The sequence below is a fragment of the Piliocolobus tephrosceles genome, chromosome 9 (assembly GCF_002776525.5).
Source record: "Piliocolobus tephrosceles isolate RC106 chromosome 9, ASM277652v3, whole genome shotgun sequence".
NCBI lineage: Eukaryota > Metazoa > Chordata > Mammalia > Primates > Cercopithecidae > Piliocolobus > Piliocolobus tephrosceles.
The window spans coordinates 96,465,612-96,488,910 of record NC_045442.1 but is presented as its reverse complement, the minus strand read 5'-3'; the positions used below and the strand labels follow the sequence as shown (position 1 = coordinate 96,488,910).

Genomic DNA, 23,299 nt, shown 5'->3' with positions numbered 1-23,299 from the left:
ATAAAGGAGGACACAGCAATAATTTGCAAGATCATTTCTTATTAGTGATTACAGAATCTGTATCACGATGCTTTTAGATGGAGTTGTGTCAACCGCAGTAATTAGCTCCAAATGCATACTGGATCAGGCTTCAAAGGGAACAGCTGTCAAGTGCCATTTTATGTGGCTCAAGCAGAGAAGCCAGGAGAGGGGGCCTATCTCCACGGAGCTCAAGAAACACAGGAGAAGCAAGGCATAGAAGCAGGCCATGCCACATTAATAGGATCGCCTCATAGCTTTTCAAAGACAAAATACAATCTATATATTTATGTATTAGCCTGGAGGAAAATGGAATATTGACCATTTTAGGTTTCAAAGTGATTTGCAATTAATATTTGTCTCCCCCATGGGGAATTAAGTTTCTGGAGAGGGTCTAATGTACTATATTATCTTCACATTCTGCACCAGCCCAAGGACTGCACACAGGAGGCAATCAGGAAGCATAAGTGATAGAAACAGTCTATCCTAGACCAAAGCAACAATCACTGCTGAGTTAAAAGAATGAAGAGCAGAAGTCCCCTCCTCATATTGGCCTGTTAGGACTTCACTCCATACCCACTAGATCACAATCTACATTTGAACAAGATGCCCAGGTAGCTCATTTGCATATGAAAGTTTAAGAAGCATTCTCTACTGACAAGTTTTCATTTGAAACAAATGAGCTGTAGGCCATGCTCGGTGGCTCACACCTGCAATCCCAGCACGCTGGGAGGCCGAGGCAGGTGGATCATGAGGTCAGGAGATCGAGACCATCCTGGCTAACCCGGTGAAACCCTATCTCTACTAAAAATACAAAAACAAAATTAGCCGGGCGTGGTGACAGGCGCCTGTAGTCCCAGCTACTCAGGAGGCTAAGGCAGGAGAATGGCGTGAACCTGGGAGGCGGAGCTTGCAGTGAGCCGAGATCACACCACTGCACTCCAGCCTGGGTGAGAGAGTGAGACTCCCTCTCAGAAGAAAGAAAAAAAAAAAGCTGTAGAACTTTCCCTTATTTTACAAATGAAAAATATGCAATTTTATTACTTCTCAATGTGGGAATTTTCGGAGAGAATGTAAAGTTACACATTCTAGTGGTTTAAAAGCAAATACAACAAAACCATACTCTTCTCCTTAGAAAAAACTAAAATACAAGTAGAGATTTCTGTTTGATTTTAAGGTTAATAAATGCCAACAACAAACCAGAAAAGACATACCCCACTATTAATTTTGCTGTGCAACGTTTTGCACAATCTCAGTGTAAACACTTATAAAGTCCAATGCTTAAATGTTTCCCCTCAAAAAAACTTGACATTAAAAACACTTACTTGTGGTGTGTCTTTCTGCATTGATGTAGTAATTTTAAATTTTGTTCTTTTACTGCTAAAGTTCATATTTAATGAAAATGAAGATTCTGCATCAATATCTTCCTACATTTAAAAATAAAACATTTATATTTACAAAAACCAAAATCTTATAAATAAGAGCTTGCTGCAAGCAATTCCACTAAATTAATGACCAAGCAAAAAAGTCTCCACTCTTACAACTTTTATATTATAGATTATCAAATTTAAGAGAAAAATAATTCTTTTGTTCAAACAAACAGGAAAAACCCAATTTTATTTTCTACTTTTACATCTGCCAGAATCTTAAGCAGTTTATATTTGGGAATAAGCTATTTTCTGGTCCTACTATTATGTATACACTACTTTTTGATAAAATAAGAGTCAAGCTCATTGCCTAGAATTTGACATTTTAATTTTTATGAAACACCAAAGTTCATAACTTTTCCATCACCCCATTCTGAAAAACCAACCAAATTTTTTTTACAAATGCTGCAGTAACAAAATACCCATTGTAAATGGCCTGACGGCAGGAGAAAGCTGTGCCTCCAGTAGCACACAGCACCAATTTGCTGTGACCTGGGGTGATGGTGAAAACGTTTACTTCAATCCATCTTTTATTCACTCTTAAAGAAGCAAGTGGCCTTTGCTCAGAGGAAAACTGTTAAGCCAATTTTTAGAATAACAACTTCTATATCTGGCTTAAGAAAGCCACTGATATCATAGGGTGGAATTTCTCTGGCAGAAGGATCAAAAGGCATTTGGAAGATGAACTAATTCTCAATAATAATCTAAGACATTCTGCTAAGGAATGGACGGATTCATAATTAAATTAAAAGGCCAGGCATGGTGGCTCACGCCTGTAATCCCACCACTTTGGGAGGCTGAGGTGGGCAGAGTGTTTGAGCTCAGGAGTTCAAGACCAGCTTGGCCAATACAGCAAAATCCGGTCTCTACTAAAAATTTAAAAATTAGCCTGGCATAGTGGCTCACACCTGTGGTCCCAGCTACTTGGAAGGCTGAGGCGCGATTATCACTTGAGCCCAGGAGGTGGGGGTTGCAGTGAGCTGAGATGGCACCACTGCACTCCAACCTAGGTGGCACAGTGAGAGCTCACCTCAAAAACAAATAAAAATAATATAAAATAAATTTTAAAGTGCAAACAAGGAATCTATGTTTACTTTGTCAATTTCTGGGCAGCATGTTTTAGAAAAATATATCAAACCTTTAAGCATTTACTAGCCTAAAATTAAAAACCATAATTAACCTTAAGAAATCCCTATTTTGGCCGGGCGTGGTGGCTCAAGCCTGTAATCCCAGCACTTTGGGAGGCTGAGGCGGGCGGATCATGAGGTCAGGAGATCGAGACCATCCCGGCTAACATGGTGAAACCCCGTCTCTACTAAAAAATACAAAAAACTAGCCAGGTGAGGTGGCGGGCGCCTGTAGTCCCAGCTACTCGGGAGGCTGAGGCAGGAGAATGGCGTAAACCCGGGAGGCGGAGCTTGCAGTGAGCTGAGATCTGGCCACTGCACTCCAGCCTGGGCCACAGAGCGAGACTCCGTCTCAAAAAAGAAAAAAAAAAAAAAAAAAGAAATCCCTATTTAAAAAAAAAAAAAAAAAAAAGAAATCCCTATTTTGGCCAGGCACGGTGGCTTACACCTGTAATCCCAGTACTTTGGGAGGCCAAGACCGGTGGATCACCTGAGGTCAGGAGTTCCAGACCAGCCTGACCAGCCTGGCCAACATTGTGAAACCCTATCTCCACTAAAAATACAAAAGTAGCTGGGCATGGTGGCATGTCCCAGCTACTCAGGAAGCTGAGACAGGAGAATCATTTGAACAGGGTGGAGGCTGCAGTGAGCTGAGATCACGCCATTGCCATTACACTCCAGCCTGGGCAACAAGAGCGGAACTCCATCTCAAAAAAAAAAAAAAAAAAAAAAAAAAATCTGTATTTTGCTAAGATTCTGATGCCAGAAGAATCATTTCTCAAAATTATGAAAACATTGATTTGAATTTCAGAATATATGCCTTTTACAGTTGTTCAATTGTAGACTATAAAATGTCATCATCATCTTCGGGATGTCAGCAAAATGAACTGATGAGAGAAATAAACTGTAGGCTATTGACTTTATCAAAATAAAAACAAAACATTATTTACAGAAATTTTTTTCTTATAAGCACAATAATTTGAAGGAGATATAATCCCACCTCTGTTGCATTTTTAACTATTTAAACATTTAGGATATACTATGACAACAAAACAATGAAATCTTGTAACTAGAAAAAAGTTACAGAGAAAAAAAGTAATATACTAATGGCTTGTTATTCTTGTGACAGGTATCAAGAATATATGGTGGTTAAAAACAGATGATGGTTAATTGAGTGCTGACATTAAGAACACTTGGAATGGAGTTACACATATTAAATATGTGTACAAAGAGACATCAACAGGCTGTTATTGCCTGGTATAGAACCACGAAATTAAGCACATTTATAAAACTAAAAACCCAGAAAGTCTTTAAAGGCTAGTTTCAAAATCTCAACTAATCAAAATCTTCCAGATGGCAATTCTTTTACAATTATTCAATAAGCTTTAACAGTATAGGACAAATAAAATCAAACTATAAAGGGCACATGGCACCAACTCACACAGCATGCTCTGTGATGCCTTATGCTCACAGCTCTATGGAGTGTGCAGTAATGTAGTGAATACATGTGCTTTCCAGAGCACAAGGCGCAATGACAATTACAGCCTTACTTTAAAACTGCCAACGTCTCATGAAAAAGCTTTAATGTTGATAATGCTTAAATTCTTTGGAATATTACTACATACCTTTTCTGAATCATGGTTAATCATTTTCACATCAAGTAATGATTTGATTGTTTTTGTCAGTTCCTTTTCATTCATCTGAGTGCTGTCTTGAAGCTCCTTATAACTGACAGTTTCACTGTTGTTAAAGGCAAGAAGAACTGCCATTTGGTATGTCGTAACCATGGCTACATATGGTTTGCCCAAATAGTTCATTTTAACTTCACCTACAATTAAAACAAAAACTGACAATGAAATGACCATTCAAAGAAACATTTCAAATTTACTCTAATTCAGACATTTTCCTCTGAAAGAGTGAACCAATAGTTTTATTAAACTGTTGTAAAGCCACTGCTGTTAACAAGCTAGTCATTTTGTTTCTTGGGGAGGTGAAGATGGAATTCTATTAGTTTTGAGTATATGGTATAAATCAGTTAAGCTATCATAACTTCACCAGTAGGTTAAAACAGTCTTTAAGGCCGGGCACAGTGGCTCACACCTGTAATCCCAGCACTTTGGGAAGCCGAGGCAGGCAGATCACTTTAGGTCAGGAGGTCGAGACCAGCCTGGTCAACATGGTAAAACCCTGTCTCTACTAAAAGTACAAAAATTAGCCAGGCGTGGTGGCGCATGCCTGTAATCCTAGCTACTCGGGAGGCTGAGGCAGGAAAATCGCTTGAACCTGGGAGGCCGAGGTTGCAGCAAGCCGAGATCGCGCCACTGTACTCCAGCCTGGGTGACAGAGCGAGACTCCGTTTCAAAAAAAAAAAGTCTTTAAGTATTAATAGAAACGCTAAGACTTAGGCAGAAAAAGAAAAAAACAAAAAACCCAAACAATAAAAGGAGGTGGTTGAAGGAGAAATGGACGGACAGACAAAGGGGAAAGTGATACCAGCAACTGACTCAAGTCTCCCGTGAAAGGTTCAAGCCTCCTGGGAGGTCTACAGCCATATGGAAAATGCTTTTACAGCCCTAAGCTGTAATTTCGGCCAAAATTAATGCTATTATGTCTTATAAATAACATTTCTTTCCAGTAACTTCCTAGAGGCAAATAGGTATGAAAGGAGAGACAAATAGGCACACCCATTCTTTTGCTGAAATAGTTGATAGCAAAAGAATTTAATTTAATCTGAATGTTTTCATAAAAATGAAAAACATTTAATCTGAACGTTTTCATAAATATGTTCCACATGGGCCAGGCACGGTGGCTCATGCCTGTAATCCCAGCACTTTGAAAGGCCGAGGTGGGCAGATCACTTAAACCCAGGAGTTCGAGACCAGCCTGGTCAACATGGCGAAACCTTGTCTCTACTAAAAATACAAAAATTCGCCAGGCATGATGGCATATGCCTGTAATCCCAGCTACTCGGGAGGCTAAGGTATATGAAGTGCTTGAACCTGGGAGGCGGAAGTTGCAGTGAGCCAAGATCGCACCACTGCACTCAAACCTGGGAGACAGAATGAGTATCTATCTCAAAAAAAAAAAAAAAAAAAGAAAAGAAAAGAAATTCTGTATGCTAAACGACGCTGAGCTCTAAGAGATAGAGCAAGTATTATGTATACTACAGTTCTGCAACATCCTGGGAGATAGCAGCATGACATCAGCACACGGAAAGCTCATGACACACACACACAGCCTGCATTATTTGACTGCTGAACGGATTATAAGTGAAATCAACATGAGATTTGATTTTAAAGCTCTTCATTGTTAACTCAAGGAAGTTGTATTTCTCATGAAATTACCCCAGAGACAGCATTTTCCCTCTCAAGGAGAATTAGTAACTCCGATTAAGGTTTTCTGCTTTATGTATTCATTACCTCATTAAAGATTTTAGGCTGGGCGTGGTGGCTCAAATCTGTAATCCCAGCACTTTGGGAGGCTCAGGCGGGCGGTTCACCTGAGGTCCGGAGTTCGAGACCAGCCTGACCAACATGGAGAAACCCCGTCTCTACTAAAAATACAAAATTAGCTGGGTGTAGTGGCGCATGCCTGTAATCCCATCTACTCCATAGGTCGAGGCAGGAGAATGGCTTCAACCCAGGAGGCAGAGGTTGCTGTGAGCTGAGATCACGCCATTGCACTCCAGCCTGGGCAACAAGAGTGAAACTCCGTCTCAAAAAAAAAAAAAAAAAGGTTTTAAAGGCCATGAGTGAATTCATTAGCTTAATATCACCGTAAATGCAATACTATCTTGATTATCATCATTTATGCCTTGACTTATTTTAGATAAAACTGATATTCAGAAATATTTTTCAGAATTATTTGGATGGGAACACCAAGAGAAAAAATTCATAATCCTTTAAATTTTCACAAAAGGAGGTTTAATATATTAAATTCAATATCCAATTCATAGAAACAGCTTGTGTAAAAACTTATTTGGCATACACTATTAACACTTTCTATAAACAGGGCTCTTATCAACATCAAATTTGGAAAATGTGGTAAGAAGTAAAACATTACATAAATTGCATTTTATTATTTCTGCAATGACAACTTAAACATATGCAGAAACAGAGAATTATGCATCAAGCACCAAGATGATTAAGTGGCACCATCAGCCAGGATGTCACTGATGCTGTAACATGCTGCCATGGGTTTGAAAACAGAATCAGTCTTCTGCCACACAAAAGTCGTCGTTTAGCACCACAAGACCCACAGAGCACTAGGAGATTATGTGAGGGGCCAAAGTATCATGTACTTCTTATTGAGTTCATTCTTGCATTGTGCCCTTTCTTGCTATTTTTCAATACTTTACCAGGGATTGGGGTACACTGACCTCTTCCCACTTTTCTTAGCACCATACTCTTACTGAAAAGACTGGGGAAGGGGTGGGAAGGCATGGGCGGGGTGGGGAAAGGAAGCCCCAAACTTGGATGATTCATTTAATTACTGGGATGTAAACACAAATGAGAAATGACAAGAGTGGTGATTTACCCTGCAGAATAGGTTGGTGAACTCTAAGAGACTAAAAACTAAAATAAAACATTCTGATACATGATACTTAACGTAAGCCAACAATAATTCAAGCAGCATTTACATGACAGGAAATAAAGAATGGGCAGAACTCTCGTAACAGTTTCATCCAAGTCACTACCCAGTATCTGTGTCAGCTCTCTACTCTCTCAGGGAATGCTGAAGGCATGATAGAATATCACCATTTTGCAATCAGTAGTGAAACAACTGATTCTGGCAAGGATCATCAGTGGAAGCTAAAACTATATTAGGTTCCTGGAACAGGGTATTCATGACAAAGTATCATCCCTCAGATTGTCTGCTAAGCTAACCGAAAAGGGGAAAGAGTGCCTCTACAATGGAGATATCTGGTGGTTACTGCCTTCATCAAGTGACCAAATTTAGCATCTCTAATAGTGAGACAACCTGACATTAGATGCCTTTGAAATATGCACTATGAAGTACACAGGACCACCTATGAAATACCCTTGCCAATAACACTTAACTGAATATAATCAAACCTTTAGAACTAATTTCCACTTCTAGAACATACAAGGAATAGAAAACAAATTAAAAAGTAAAAAATAAAAAAAAAATCCCAAATAAGTAATCCAGAGTACTGGATATTCCACAAGACAACTGGCCTGGTCTGTTCAAAATGGTATGTCAGAGGATGCTGAGAAGTGGGACAGTGGAAGGGAAACTTAACAACCAAATACAACTAGTGACCTCTGACAGTCAAGCAAGTCAACTTGGGACAATCAGGGAAATTTGAATATGGACTGGACATTAGACAACATTAACACCCCTCCCTATTTTTAGCTGTTGGAAGTATTTGAAAACAAAAGCGAGACAAATTTAGTCAATAGAATCATTACCTTTTAAGGTATGCACAATTATATGGTGTTACTTTTATTTTGGCAAACACTAGTAACTACTAACACATACTATAATGTAGGGTTCACAAAGTTCTAGCTTGATCCATACTATGTACTGTCTGGTGAAGTTTTATCTTCTTTGAGTTCATCATTTCTCAACGTGTCTTTCAGCAACTGACCAGGAATCTCGGCAACTTCTTGCTCTGCCACAAATAAAACTTATTTATATGCAGACAGTGTAATGGTTTCTGTCACACTGTCTGGTCATATCTCTTTATCAAGTATCTGTATGTCTTTATCAAACTGTTCCTTATGGTTAATTCTATCCAAAGCCCTAGTCATAAATTCACTGGAATTTTCAGGATTTTTCTCACTCTATAACATCTGGCATCACAGATTGCTTCTTAAAATTCTTACCTCTGTTGGTAATACACTCTCAACACTCTCCTTTACCTAGCTTGGTTAAGTCCTATTCATTATTTTTATTTTATTTTATTTTTTCAAGACAGGGTCTTACTATGTTGCCCAAGCTGATCTTGAACTCCTGGGCTCAAGGGATTCTCCTGCCTCAGCCTCCCAAAGTGCTAGATTACAGGTGTGAGTCACTGCACCTGGCCCTATTAGTTCTTGAAAAAAAGTTGAGATGTGATTTCCTCAGAAGCCCTCCCTCGCCAGGACCTGACTGCCACCACCATTCTGTGTTACGCCCTGGGCTGGCCTCTACCACGTTCAAAACACTGTACCGTAAGTAACTATGTGCTTGTCTGTCTGCCTACTAGACATGAGCTTTTTTTGAGGGCTAAGGCTCTGTATTTTATTTCTGTCCACTTGGTGCTTAGAAGTACTTGAGACACAGAAAATGTTCTTTGAATTGATCAATGAATTTTACCATGATCAAGACGAGGAAACAGGCTCAAAGGAGTTAAGTAACTTGCTCAAGATTACACAGCTAGTAAGTTGTGAGCTAATAACTCCAACCACAGGTCTTCTAATTCTAAATTCCCCCAAATACCACTTTGTGTACCATCAACCATTTGTAAAGACTCTTCATTTACAATAGAAAAATTAACCTCTTCTGGGGTATTCACTGAGCTGGAAATATAGCAATGGACTAGGAAGGAATAATTTTCTTTTTTTTTTTTTGAGACGGAGTCTTTTTTTTTTTTTTTCTTTGAGACGGAGTCTCGCTCTGTCGCCCAGGATGGAGTGCAGTGGCCGGATCTCAGCTCACTGCAAGCTCCGCCTCCCGGGTTCACGCCATTCTCCTGCCTCAGCCTCCCGAGTAGCTGGGACTACAGGCGCCTGCCACCTCGCCCGGCTAGCTTTTTGTATTTTTTAGTAGAGACGGGGTTTCACCGTGTTAGCCAGGATGGTCTCGATCTCCTGACCTCGTGATCCGCCCGTCTCGGCCTCCCAAAGTGCTGGGATTACAGGCTTGAGCCACCGCGCCCGGCGGAAGGAATAATTTTCATTCTGTGTTTAAGTGGAAGTAACAGGGGTTCTTGAGAAACAGAACTCTGGGTGATCTGTCCAGCCTCAGAGCCAGTGTTTTAAAGAAGTCCTGGAACCTTAGGTCATATATGGGTAATCTAGAACAAGCATCTTCAATACACATGGTGTGTGAGAACCTTTTTGTTAAATGAATAAATGGAGAACAAAAATAAAACGAAAAATGTTGGTCAAACTGGACAAAGTTTCAGTTAGGACCAGTAAGTTCTGGAGCTCTATCATATAGCATGGTGACTCTTAATCACACTGTGGAAAAAACTTGAAAGAAAACTACTGTGACAAGGCCAGGCACGGTGGCTCACGCCTGTAATCCCAGCACTTCAGGAGGCTGAGGTGGGTGGATCACGAGGTCAGGAGTTCGAGACCAACCTGGCCAACATGGTGAAACTCCATCTCTACTAAAAATACAAAAATTAGTTGGGCGTGGTAGTGTGTGCCTGTAATCCCAGCTACTCAGGAGGCAGAGGCAGGAGAATCACTTGAACCCAGAAGGTGGAAATTGCAGTGAGCCGAGATCGCGCCATTGCACTCCAGCCTGGATGACAGAGCAAGACTCTGTCTCAAAAAACAGCAGCAGCAACAACAACAACAAAAAAAAAAACAAAGGAAATTGCTGTGACAGTAATTGCTGTGACAGTAGATGTTAAATGGTCTCACCACAAAAAGATAAGTGAGATGCTACTTATGTTAATTAGCTTGAGTTAATCATTTTACAATATAAACATATAGCAAAGTATCACACTGTACACTGAAAAATATATACAATTTTTATGTGTCAATTATATCTTAAAGCTGGGAAGAAAAACAACTCTAACTCCTGGTTTCACTGATAGGTCACAGGTGTTTTCAGTACCTTCAGTGATTCAAAACAAAAAATAAACTTGTAAGGTTCTCTTTCCAAAGCATGTAACTATTTGGTTTTAACTAAAACACAAATAATATTAAATAAGATAAAAGAAATGAACAAACAAAAGAGCTCTCAAATCAACTTATTATGTATCAGCTTAGAAATTTAGTATAGCTCAAAAACAGAAAGAAAGTTATTCTCTTTCCTATTTAGGTGATATTGGTGACTATTTTCGAACTAAATTCCAATGGCTAAAAAACTATGTATATAAATTTATTTTCTTCTTATATACCACTAGTTGTTATGAAAAAAATGAGCCCCTTATTAAAATTACTTTAGGAGACATGATTATTGCTGAAATGAGAATAACCAAGGAAGTTTAAACTCCCCTAGACAGATACTTATGCAAAGTAAAAGCAAGCTAAATTGAACTACACTAAGATATATTAGCTTTCTTAGAAAAAAAAAATATAAAACCCTGGCCCAGCATTTTTTTCTTAAAATCAATTATATTTGCTAAATGAAAATAGAATATCTATAAAATTACTGACTGACTGAGATAGAGTCTTGCTCTGTTGCCTAGGCTGGAGTGCAGTGGCACAATCACGGCTCACTGCAGCCTCCAGCTCCCAGGCTCAAGTGATCCTCCCATCTCATCCTCTCGAGTAGCTGAGACTACAGGTGTGCTCCACCACGCCTGGCTAATTTTTGGATTTTTAGTAGAGACGGGGTTTTGCCATGTTGCCTAGGCTGGTCTCGAACTCCTGGGCTCAAGTGACCCACCCGTCTCCGCCTCTCCAAGTGCTGGGGTTGCAGGCATGAGCCATTGCGCTTAGTCAAAGGTCAAATTTTAACCACCACTAAGAGTATCAGTGAAAATCTCCTTATTTCAAAAATTATTTTAAAAATTAGAATGTCCAACTTGCTCAATAAAGATCAACTTACATTAAGTAATGCAAAATGTATTACTAATACAATGAGATAGAGAAATGTTTTACTAATGTATTACATTTCCCAAGGTGTAAATCAGTCAAATAAACAGCAAGTATCATAGTTACTTGGATGAAATCTTCCTTGGGGAGGAGACAGAACATATTTCCTAATAAAGGTTTGGCAAATGATTTTCTTGTACCTTTCTAAGAAATATTAGCATATATACTCTTTCCTTCTTGTACAAAGGAAAAGTGATTCAATGAACTTTACCTATGCCAAAGCATAGTTTAGTTACAAAAAAAAAAAAAAAGAGAGAAAGAAAATTCAAGTGTTTGCTTTGGCTTACATCTTCAGGTAACTCCACACACAGTCCACAATAATTCAGGTATTAATCCCACCGTAAGTAAGTGGACCCCATTGTTCCAGAAAGAAGCAAAGGAAATTAGATTGTGACTACAGTTTTTTAAAATTGGAAACTATTGAAAATTAAGTGGGACTTTCTGCAAAAAGCTTTACTATCTATTGCATTCACTCCAGTATCGCAAGTAAAAATGAAATGGTTAGGTCTCCTTATGATGTTTTAATAATGAAATTGGCAAGGAGATCTGGCATATTTAGAGAACAAGTTTCTAAGTGTGTCTGACCCATCAAATCTGAGTTTCTAATAAATTTGCTAATGTAGTGGTTGGCTACAGAAATGTAATAAATCAGTATAAAGTCAGAACATTTCTTTAAAAGCAAGATTATAAACAGTATAATTATAAAATGCTATTAAAAAGTGCTACACTTTCATTTGAATTTCATTGTTAGTTGCTTTAATGGGGAAAAAGGTTGATGGAGGAGAAAAGGTTAAAAACTGTAATTGGGCCACAGAAAATCTGTTTCTAAATTAATGTAAGCATCAGGTAAATTTCATTAAGTCAGATATAATTAAATGCATTTTACCTGTACACAGATAATGTAACCATGTAAGTTTCCTTCCACTGAAATGTTGGCTATAAAATAATTCAAACTGTAAAAAAAAAAACACATTATTTTTAGCTACTATAACTTGCCTAGTTAATTAACACTATACTACAAAAGCAATAAAAACCATTCATATTAGAAAAGACATTATAGCCAATCTGATTTACCTCCTTCTTTTACAGAGGAGAAAGCATGTTCCTGTAGTCCCTAATCAAGGCTATACACATGTTATTCCAGCTCTTTTAATTGACAACCTGTTCTAGAGTTCTCTCCACTAAACCACAGCACTACAAATTTGACTTTCTGAAATGACACAGTGATTATCATTTCTGAATAATATTAACATGGACTTTATAAATTCCACTTACTAACCACACACAGCAACATATATATTTCACCATGAAAACAGAAACCCCATTTTCATTTCTAATCTCCCATTTGCCAACATATAGCTTCCACATTCAATCAGACACAAATACGAAGTTTTAGAGTATGTCTCTGGATATTCTTTTGCTGATATTATTGTGAACAATTAAATTTAAATTCTATTAATGTAGCCTTGAAATTTTAAACATTCCTCCCTGGACTGAATGTGTAATTACAGGACAAAAATACGGAGTTCCTTTTTCTTTAATAAAGAGCTAGTATACAATAAAAAGAGGAAAACTGATGCTGAATGTGAAAAAGATAAAAACTCAATTTTTTTTACAAAACTAAAAAATAAACTGCATTATGTCAGTTCAGAATTCTGAATAAACTTTTAGCATGATGTACCATATATAACATACTTAAAGCTTTTATTTGTATATCAAACTTTACCTTTTGTACTTTAAAAAGGAAGTTCACATAAAGCAGTCAGCAATGACTGACCTGTCAGCTATAGTATGACCACTCCTTAACAGCAAAAGTTAATAGCTCCAGCCAAGAAAATGAGTCAATTCTTTCAGTAGTTACTCTAAGTTTGCCTAGTCCTGGGAAGCTGAAATCTGTTGAGCCTATTTTCCCTCTAATGGTGCAGCATCCTCCTCTACCAGCAGATCCACCAATCGCTTTGCAGGATGAACAGGAAATGACTAGCACCTGGAATACTTCAGCTTGCCTGCTAAGTTCTAATCCAGACAAACAGCAAATTGAAATACATCATAAGGGGATTTCAGAAGTATGATCTGACTAATAATCCCGAGGGATATCAATAAAATTCAATCACCACTATATAATTCACAATTTATCTATAACACATCTACAATGAATCTCTGGACAAAAGCAAATCTTTCATTTTTTCTCAAAACACTTTTGGAAATGATAAATTCCAGCTTTAAAATGCTCATAATTTAAAGTGCAAAACTGGCTTTATTTATTTATTTATTTTTTGAGACGGAGTCTGGCTGTGTCGCCCAGGCTGGAGTGCAGTGGCGGGATCTCAGCTCACATTCTCCCGCCTCAGCCTCCGAGTAGCTGGGACTACAGGCGCCCGCCACCACGCCCAGCTAATTTTTTGTATTTTTAGTAGAGACGGGGTTTCACCGTGTTAGCCAAGATGGTCTCGATCTCCTGACCTCGTGATCCGCCCGCCTCGGCCTCCCAAAATGCTGGGATTACAGGCTTGAGCCACCGTGCCCGGCCGCCAAAACTGGCTTTAAAATGTATATTCCATGCTCTAAAAACATGTTTTACCTCTTCAATACTAATATTTGGTAAAGTTTTATTGATGATAATATCAATATGCCAAAAGAAGATACTGACTCATACTTACATTTAAAATCTGACTACAAAGACTCTCATATCTATAGCTAATCAAGAACAGACTCCAATAAATTCATCAATTCATCTGGCACTACAAAGACCAAAGTTATAAAACCTTCCTTGGTTATGTCATTAAAATAATTGTGTTAGCAAAGCTTATTAGTAAGAAATTAATGCCCTTTAAGGGCATTAATTAGATCTCAAAGAGCCTTAAAAATTCAATGAGTTTATTTACCTTTAATAGATAGCTACATTATTATACTCTACTTTAGATACTTCCTCTTTTTATTTTATTTTATTTTTGAGATGGAGTCTCGCTCTATCGCCCAGGCTAGAGTGCAGCAGCGCAATCTCGGCTCACTGCAACCTCCGCCTCCTGGGTTCAACCGATTCTCCTGCCTCAGCCTCCCGAGTAGCTGGGACTACAGGTGCATGCCACCACACCCGGCTAATTTTTTGTATTTTTAGTAGAGACGGGGTTTCACTGTGTTAGCCAGGACGGTCTCAATCTCCTGACCTCGTGATCCGCCCACCTCGGCCTCCCAAAGTGCTGGGATTACAGGCCGGAGCCACCACGCCCGGCTACTTTAAATACTTCTTAATATTATTCAGGGTTTTGGCCTAGGTAAAAAAGAAATGTAACAATTAAGATTTATTGGCCTAAAGTATAAAAGAAATTATTTTTAACTACACCTTTAATTCTACAGTTTTGAGACACTTTGGTGTAAAATAAAGGTAATTCTTGATAATAAATAGTCATATTTAAGATTAAGATGTAAAAAAATGCAAATCATCACTAAGGCAGGATGAATTAATTTACATGTGAAAACTGTACATTATTAAGTATACAAATGGATTTCAATCCTATGTGTCTGAAAACTTGGACTTTACTAGAAAAAAATAAAGGACAAACCCCCTCTACTGGTAATTGGAGACAATTCAAAAGGAGAGAACAGTATTTTTGGAATCAGAATTTTATAGACAGAAAGAAACTCACTTCCTATTTGTAAATGGGGAAACTAAAACCTGATGAAGGCTATACATCAATAAAGTTTAAGGAATTAAAAACTATAAATGGAAAATAATTATTTCAAGGAAAGAGGAAAGAAAAAAACTAAAGGAAAACTTCATTTCTGTCAGCTCCTATTCTCTCCCTTAATTTCAATCAGGGACACAGGATTTTTAAAAAGAAATGTAAAAGACTGCCAAGGCCAGGCATGGTGGCTCATGCCTGAAATCCCAGCACTTTGGGATGTATCCTTTCTGCCAAATTTGTAACAACCTTGGATTATAGTCTGCCTCATCCAATGAATGTCTGCACAAATGCTCTTCTTCATGGTTTCTAAAACAGTCTGTGCTACAATCTCTTTTCAGAGAAGATGTAAGAAGTCCTAATTTAGCCTCCTATTCTGAAAGTCTATCATGCTTGCCTTCCTGAAACCTACCTGACTGGTTACAGCACTCTCCTCTATTATTACCACTGTCGATCACTGTTACTACTTACTCTACTAGCAGTTACTTCACATATACTTACCTACATTACAGGACAGAAATAAAAAATATTACAAGAGTTGAATGAGGTATTTGGTCAAAATTCAAAAGGAAAACTGGTAAGTGATATTTTAAGTGTTGAATTCTAAGCTTTCTTCTGATATCAACATTTTTATAATTTAAAACTGCTTAATAGCAGATGACAGATTTATTCAGAATAAGAGACATGCTTTGACAAAGAACTGTATAACATTCTTAGCATTTTAGTTTTAATATTAGTAACTACAACAACTTACATTCTTCCCAAAGGGCAGACTGACTATAATTTGTGAATCTATTTTTATCACATGAACCCTTAAGACTTTGAAAAAATATTAAAAGTGATACAATATGGAGACAATTATTAAAATTCCTTTAGTCTTCTAGTATATTTCCTGCAAACTTACCATCTGTACACTTTTTTCTAATTCCTGGGGAATTGCAAACGTAGATGAAGGAGCCTGAGTAAGAGGCCACGCACCAGCCTAGAAGGAAAAAATAAAAAGCTAAATGGATCAACATCTAAATTGAAAGTAAATATTTATTAAATAATCTAAACATCTAAAACATTTTTTTCTTCCTCAAAATGCTGATAAAATCTGAGTATTTCTATTATGGCACATTTCATTCCAAATCAATAGGACTTTTTTTTTCCCCCCCCCTGAGATAGAGTCTCACTCCATCACCTAGGCTGCAATGCAGTGGCACCATCTCCGCTCACTGCAACCTCCGCCTCCGGGGGTTCAAGTGATTCTCCTGTCTCTGTCTCCCCAGTAACTGGGATTACAGGCATGCATCACCACGCCTGGCTAATTTTTGTATTTTTAGTAGAGATGAGTTTTCACTGTGTTGGCCAGGCTGGTCTGGAACTCCTGAGCTCAAGAGATCTGCCCGCTTTGGCCTCTCAAAGGCTACCACGCCCAGCCCAAATCAATAGGACTTTGGAAGCCACGATCTACTGACAGAACCAAAGGTAATCAGGCATCCATTTATGAATCCTTTGTGTCAAAGTACTGAAATGATTAGTAAATGCTCATAGTAAAACACATATTCATACCTGTAGAACATATATTTGAAAACTAATTCCCAAATCTATTACTGTGTCTTGGTTTTTGATAAAATTGTTGAACTTATTGTTGAGATCAGCGCTGACACTCATATCTGTATACATCCGATGTAGCTTGCTGGTAAACTCATAACCACAGGCTTGCTATAAAAAAAGTTTTAGAAAATACATGACTTCAAAAGAAAAATAATAAGTCATATTGGTTAATAAGAATTGTCAGTATTGCTAGGTCTTTGGTCAAAGGTTCTTGCATGTACACTTACACCCAAGGACTAGTAATATATTCCTCATAAGTCAAAGCAACTAATCAAAACCTTTCAAACTTTCTTTCTTTTTAAAGGCATATTTTAAGTAAGTGAATAAAAACCACCTATCTAGGAACAATAAATCTCCCCGTAAACAAAAACTTTTTTATACATTCATCTCTTATTTCAGCACTGCAAAATGCCCCATTACTATACATAAGATACCTTATAAGGATTTTATGTTGTGTTTTGTTTTAAAGACATGAGGTCTCACTGTTGCCCATGCTGCAACACAGTGGCTATTCATTGGAGCCATTGTGATGCACTACAACTTCGAACTCCTGGGCTCAAGCCATCCTCCTATCTCACTCTCCCAGTAGCTGGGACTATTGGCACATACCACAGCTGCTGGCTCTTATAAGGTTTACAGATAGTATCAAATGAAAGATTACATAAATGATTACTGGGAATACTTCAGCCAGTAGTCAACTGAAAAAGGTCTACTTAGGCATATTAGGCATGTTTTTAATAGCATCTACTGAGTGATGAAGAAAATTATTTCTTTAAAATTACTCAAAATTATGTTGTTACCAGGTCAGAAAATCTGAATCTCTAATCTTGAAATATAAAAAGCTCATTAACACTACTTTTTTTTTTGGTAATTAATCTATTTAGAGGCAGGGTCTTGCTCTGTCACTCAGGATGGAGTGCAGTGGTGTGATCATGGCTCACAGCAGCCTCGATGTCCCAGGCTCCAGCAATCCTCCCACCTCAACCTCCTGAGTAACTGGGACTAGCCACCAAGCCCAGCTAACTTTTGTATTTTTGGTAGAGACAGGGTTTTGCCATGTTTGCAGGCTGGTCTCGAACTACTGAGCTCAAACAATCTACCCGCCCTGGCCTCCCAAAGTGCTACTATTACAGGCGTGAGCCACCACACCTGTCCAACTCTTACTTTTAGAAATTAAAAACCTAGTTGTTTTTTTTTTCTTTTTTGTAGGTTTAAAAAAGAGCACATAGCAACTGGGTGCAGTGGTGCACACCTGTTGTCCCAGCTGCTCAGGAGGCTGAGGCCGGAGGATCGTTTGAGCCCAGGAGTTAAGAGTCCAGCCTGGGCAACATAGTGAGATCCTATCTCTTAAAAAAAAAGAAAAAGGAAAAAAGGAGTGCATATTATATTCAAAATGTCTACTATGCAAGAAAAGTTATTGAATAACGCAAGAGAAATAAGAATCTGCTACCACTTATTGGTGTGCAAGCAAGCTGAAATGATGTAAAAATAAATTGAAATGCAATTGCACTCCAAAATTTGTACTTAAAGGAATATTTTAGGTGTATTCATTTAAAGTATTAATAATCTTTTATCGTTAATACTGATTATCCTGTGAATCAGGAAAATATACATATTTTGTCCTTTTAATATAGTATTTGTATATCCCACTGTGTGAATATAAAAATATACATTTAACTGGATGAACTGTTTCCTGTTACTGCATACAATGCTGCAATGAACATCTTTACGTGCTTGTGAGTGAATTTCTAGGACAGTACCAGATTAAAGACTTACATTACCTTTAATTTGTTGATCATGGCTTCTTCAGAATCCATAGACATGGATAACCCATGAATTAAACGTTTTGCCAGCATTCTTGCGTAGAACTGCATTTAAAAATATTTTAAAAGATCACTTCCTTTCTGATGATTTAGCATTCAGAAATAAAGTTGACCAAAACACAAACGAAACTTTTTTGTTCACAACATACCTTTTGAAAGACATCCTTGTCATCAATATATTTGAACACCGTGATGAAGCTCGTGAGCCTGTCTTCCACTTCATTCTCTGTCATCCCTTTCGCCGACTTCTTCAGTAAGTTGTCACAGTACTTAGCAAGCTCATGTAGAAATTGATAATAAATCTTACAAAGGTTGCTTCTGTATATATCATGCCTCAAAGGAGGCAAAGTGGTGATACAAGATAAGATCAGTGGACAGAGTTTTTACTGTTTTTTTAAGAGACTGGGTCTTGCTCTGTCGCCCAGGCTGGATTGCAGTGGACAACATAGCTCACTGCAGCCTCAAACTCCTAGGCTCAAAGGATCCTCCTGCCTCAGCCTCCCAAGCAGTTGGGACTATAGGCATGCACAACCACACCAGGCTTCTAAAGCTTTATGTAATAATCATAAGTGTAAACTAAATAAAATACACATCATAAGGTAAATTTTTTAAAAGAACAAGTCAAATATCGAATCATCACTTATTGACCAATAAAGCAACTGATATGGGTAATATAAACTTTTAAAAGAACACCTGGGTGAGTTTCGAGTTTATAATTTTTGACATTGAACAAGTACTTTAAAAAAAGTTACAAAAACCTTGTAAGCAAGTTTCCTTCAAAGGTTACCCAAACTTTATCATCAGATTTCCTTTAGATTTCAGATATAACAATCTACATGAAAAGTATTACAAATTATTTCAAAATAGACATACATTAAAACCCAAACTTTGTAAAATGATTATTTTTTAAGAAAAGACACACGGTATGTTGCATTCCTTACATAAATGCCAAACTATATACAATGTAGACAATTTTCCTTCTGTTTTTCTGAAAAATGCTACAAAAACCAAATTAATTTGATATTCTCAGTTTTCCTTTTCTAATACTGACTTTTCCTAAGATTACTTTTCAGCAAACACCAAACTTACCAGTTCAGGTGCTTTGCAAACAGACTTAGGTTCTCTGTAATTTACAACCGACGTAAGGGCCTACATAAAAAACAGGCCATAATTAACCACCAGCCATAGGGAAAAAGTACAGCTAGTTCAATATAGGCCATAATCTGTACATCCAAAATTACCCTGCCACATACAACACAGCATTGCCGGTAGTTTGTTAATATTTTCGCACCTAACACAGTAGACTCCTCTGACTTTATTCTCTAATTACAAAATATCTATACATCCTGTTGCTATTGCAAGATACTCTGTAACTCATTACCAAAATTTGAACAGATAAAATAACACTACTTAAATAAAAAACTTAAACAATCTTGTAAGTAACTTCCCTTTAAAGTATACAAAAGTTCACGTAAAACATATCTATTCTCTTTTCAAATATTATTCAATATAGCCTAAGTATTATGGCCAAAGAAAAAAATCAGTACTAAAAATTGTAAAATTATGCATGTCTATCCAGAAGATATCAGATTAAAAATTCCCCTTATATAGCATAATCATGGGAAATTCTACAAGCATTCAATTTACTATTCAGTTAATAATTTAAAAGTTATATTATTTCCATTTTGAATTTCATATTTAATCTCCATATCTAGGTCAGAAATCTCATACCAGGAGTCCAATCCTGAAACTGCCTAAAGAATGACAGAGCTTTATGTACATATATAGTATATACGTATTTAAAACTTACCTTATCCAATGCACTCATGAAGTGCTGATCACCATTCAAAACAGTGTTGATAAGCTGAACAAATTTACCATGCACTTCCAAAACTGACTCCACAAATAGTGTTGGCATCTAAAAATATGAAATATAAGTACAAAACCACATTTTAAAAGGTTCAAGGATAAACTACTAGGTTTATTAGACTTGAGTAAATTTTTCCTCAAGGAAATTATGTTTTACACATGCGCACTTCTCAGAAAGTGGTTTTAAAAATTTAAAACTTTGGTGTTGAAAATAGCTTGTCAGCCGGGCATGGTGGCTCACGCCTATAATCCCAGCACTTTGGGAGGCCGAGGCAGGGGGATTGCCTGAGGTCAGGAGTTCGAGACCAGTCTGGCCAACATGGTGAAACCCTGTCTCTACTAAAAATACAAAAAAATTAGCCAGGCGTGGTGGCGTGCGCCTGTAATCCCAGCTACTAGGGAAGCTGAGGCAGGGGAATTACTTGAACCAGGGAGGTGGAGGTTGCAGTGAGCAGAGATCGCACCACTGCATTCCAGCTTGGGCGACAGAGCAAGACTCCATCTCAGAAAAAAAAAACAAACAAAAACACACAAAAAAAGAAAGAAAATAGCTTGTCATTCAACACAACAAGCTAATGTCATAGACTGTCTAGTACCTGCCAGAAGAACCCAACAAAAGCATACTTTTCTACTGTGTTGGAATAACTTAAGGATAACAAGACCTGAACTACCAGGTCTATCACTTTCCTAGAGGCTTATATAAGCAAAAACTGCCTGCAAAGTCACTGAAGGCTGAGAGAGAGGAGAGTTAAAAAGCCAGTAACCCTGAGAACAGAGACCCCTTGAACTCAGCAAGACAATCCCTCACATCTCAGAGAGAAGAAATACCTAATAGTGCAAAAGCGAGTTTTCCCTCTTAATGGAGATAACCATGAAGAAATGATTACCTAAGACTTAACTAAGTCAGCTGGATTTGAGTCTACTACAAATGTATTCACTTATGTTTCCATCTCCCAGCCTTTTTTTTTGAGACGGAGTCTCGCTCTGTCGCCCAGGCTGGAGTGTGGTGGCCGGATCTCAGCTCACTGCAAGCTTCGCCTCCCGGGTTTATGCCATTCTCCTGCCTCAGCCTCCCGAGTAGCTGGGACTACAGGCGCCCGCCACCTCGCCCGGCTAGTTTTTTAGTATTTTTTAGTAGAGACGGGGTTTCACCGTGTTAGCCAGGATGGTCTCGATCTCCTGACCTCGTGATCCACCCGTCTCGGCCTCCCAAAGTGCTGGGATTACAGGTTTGAGCCACCGCGCCCAGCAATCTCCCAGCCTTGACACAAAATTCTATGCTTCCATGCCCCATGTCATTGGACATGGAATCTATAAACGTAATAACGTAAACTAGTAAGTTTGACAAATAATACAGAGTAATAAATCTGCATAATACAAACTAATAGTTCTACAAAAATAGAAAACTGTGGTAAAAGGAATTTGAAGAAATTAAAAAATAGAAAACTTACACATTATTGTGGCAGAACATAAAAACTAAAAATTATTACTTGCCAAAGACCAATCTGTCACTAAGGTAACAGCCTCTAAAAAGTGCTCCTTAACAGTGACGGCTACACACATACATACAGATACTATCTTTTGTTGTTTTTTTTTTTTTTTGAGACGGAGTCTCACTCTGTCGCCCGGGTTGGAGTGCAGTGGTGTGATCTTGGCTCATTGCAAGCTCCGTCTCCTGGGTTCACGCCATTCTCCTGCCTCAGCCTCCTGAGTAGCTGGGAGTACAGGTGCCCGCCAACATGCCCGGCTAATTTTTTGTATTTTTAGTAGAGACGGGGTTTCACCGTGTTAGCCAGGATGGTCTCGATCTCCTGAGCTCGTGATCCGCCCTCCTCGGCCTCCCAAAGTGCTGGGATTACAGGCGTGACAGATACTATCTTACAGATTAAGGGCAAACAGCTCTACTTAAGAAGAGATAGTAACATTTGAAGTTAAGTCTCTCTTGTTCATCAACCATCACCAGTAATAACAAGATTTGGTGATGGGAAAGACAAACTGTTACAGTCACGTGATTGGCAAAGTACTCAAGGAATATGAGTATTAGGGATACGAGGGTTATTGTTTCGGGTATTTGGGGCAGCAAGCATATACTTACAGAAGATTATTTTCATCTAAATTTGCTTCCTAGACAACCAAATTCACAGAATATGGAAAGGAGGAAAATTACAAGTTGTCTATATTACCGCTGATTAATACTACTACCATGACAACAAATTATGTTATCAACGCCAATTACACAAAAACACAGTTACTTAGAAATGGCAAGCTTATTTTTCTGTGAAAAGTTAACAACTGTTCAACGGACACCTCCGTATGGCTAAGCAGCAGCCTATCTCATCAATAGCTGTCTAATAATTTGATAATTCCAAAATGAGTCCAACAAGCTCTAGGTTTAAAATAATTGAATAAAGACATTTCTTTTGTTGGCATGGTAAGACTTTTCCTTTCATCTTTCAAAACAGTAAAGTCGGCCGGGCGCGGTGGCTCAAGCCTGTAATCCCAGCACTTTGGGAGGCCGAGACGGGCGGATCACGAGGTCAGGGGATCGAGACCATCCTGGCTAACACGGTGAAACCCCGTCTCTACTAAAAAATACAAAAAACTAGCCGGGCGAGGTGGTGGGCGCCTGTAGTCCCAGCTACTCCAGAGGCTGAGGGAGGAGAATGGCGTAAACCCGAGAGGAGGAGCTTGCAGTGAGCTGAGATCCGGCCACTGCACTCCAGCCTGGGTGACAGAGCCAGACTCCGTCTCAAAAAAAAAAAAAAAAAACAGTAAAGTCAAAGGAAAGACTCCACGATGGATCTGATTAGGAGGAAAACACTGCAGTTCCCCACACAACTCACGTTTTCCTGAGTAAGGTTGCTGGTTGCTCGAAGGCCCTCATCATGGATGTGGTTTTGTAGCTCCTGAATCATATGAGGTAAACCAGTGGACACAGCACGGAGTAAGACGTACATATTTGCCATGTCTGAC

The 23,299-nt window shown here is 38.3% G+C and overlaps 1 protein-coding gene across 3 annotated transcripts in view; it reads right to left on the bottom strand.

The window, feature by feature from the left end:
• CUL2 (cullin 2) overlaps nucleotides 1-23,299 on the bottom strand; it is an 85,485-nt gene that overhangs the window by 2,510 nt on the left and 59,676 nt on the right. For all 3 annotated transcript variants that reach the window (XM_023218157.1, XM_023218159.2, XM_023218160.2), the window contains exons 10-19: nucleotides 23,170-23,294; nucleotides 20,268-20,375; nucleotides 19,547-19,606; nucleotides 18,607-18,735; nucleotides 18,416-18,502; nucleotides 16,590-16,742; nucleotides 15,940-16,017; nucleotides 12,239-12,305; nucleotides 4,198-4,400; nucleotides 1,344-1,445 (exon numbers count right to left, since the gene is read on the bottom strand). In XM_023218157.1, coding sequence (XP_023073925.1) covers nucleotides 1,344-1,445; nucleotides 4,198-4,400; nucleotides 12,239-12,305; nucleotides 15,940-16,017; nucleotides 16,590-16,742; nucleotides 18,416-18,502; nucleotides 18,607-18,735; nucleotides 19,547-19,606; nucleotides 20,268-20,375; nucleotides 23,170-23,294 — 1,112 coding nt within the window. The remainder of the gene's footprint in view (nucleotides 1-1,343; nucleotides 1,446-4,197; nucleotides 4,401-12,238; nucleotides 12,306-15,939; nucleotides 16,018-16,589; nucleotides 16,743-18,415; nucleotides 18,503-18,606; nucleotides 18,736-19,546; nucleotides 19,607-20,267; nucleotides 20,376-23,169; nucleotides 23,295-23,299) is intronic.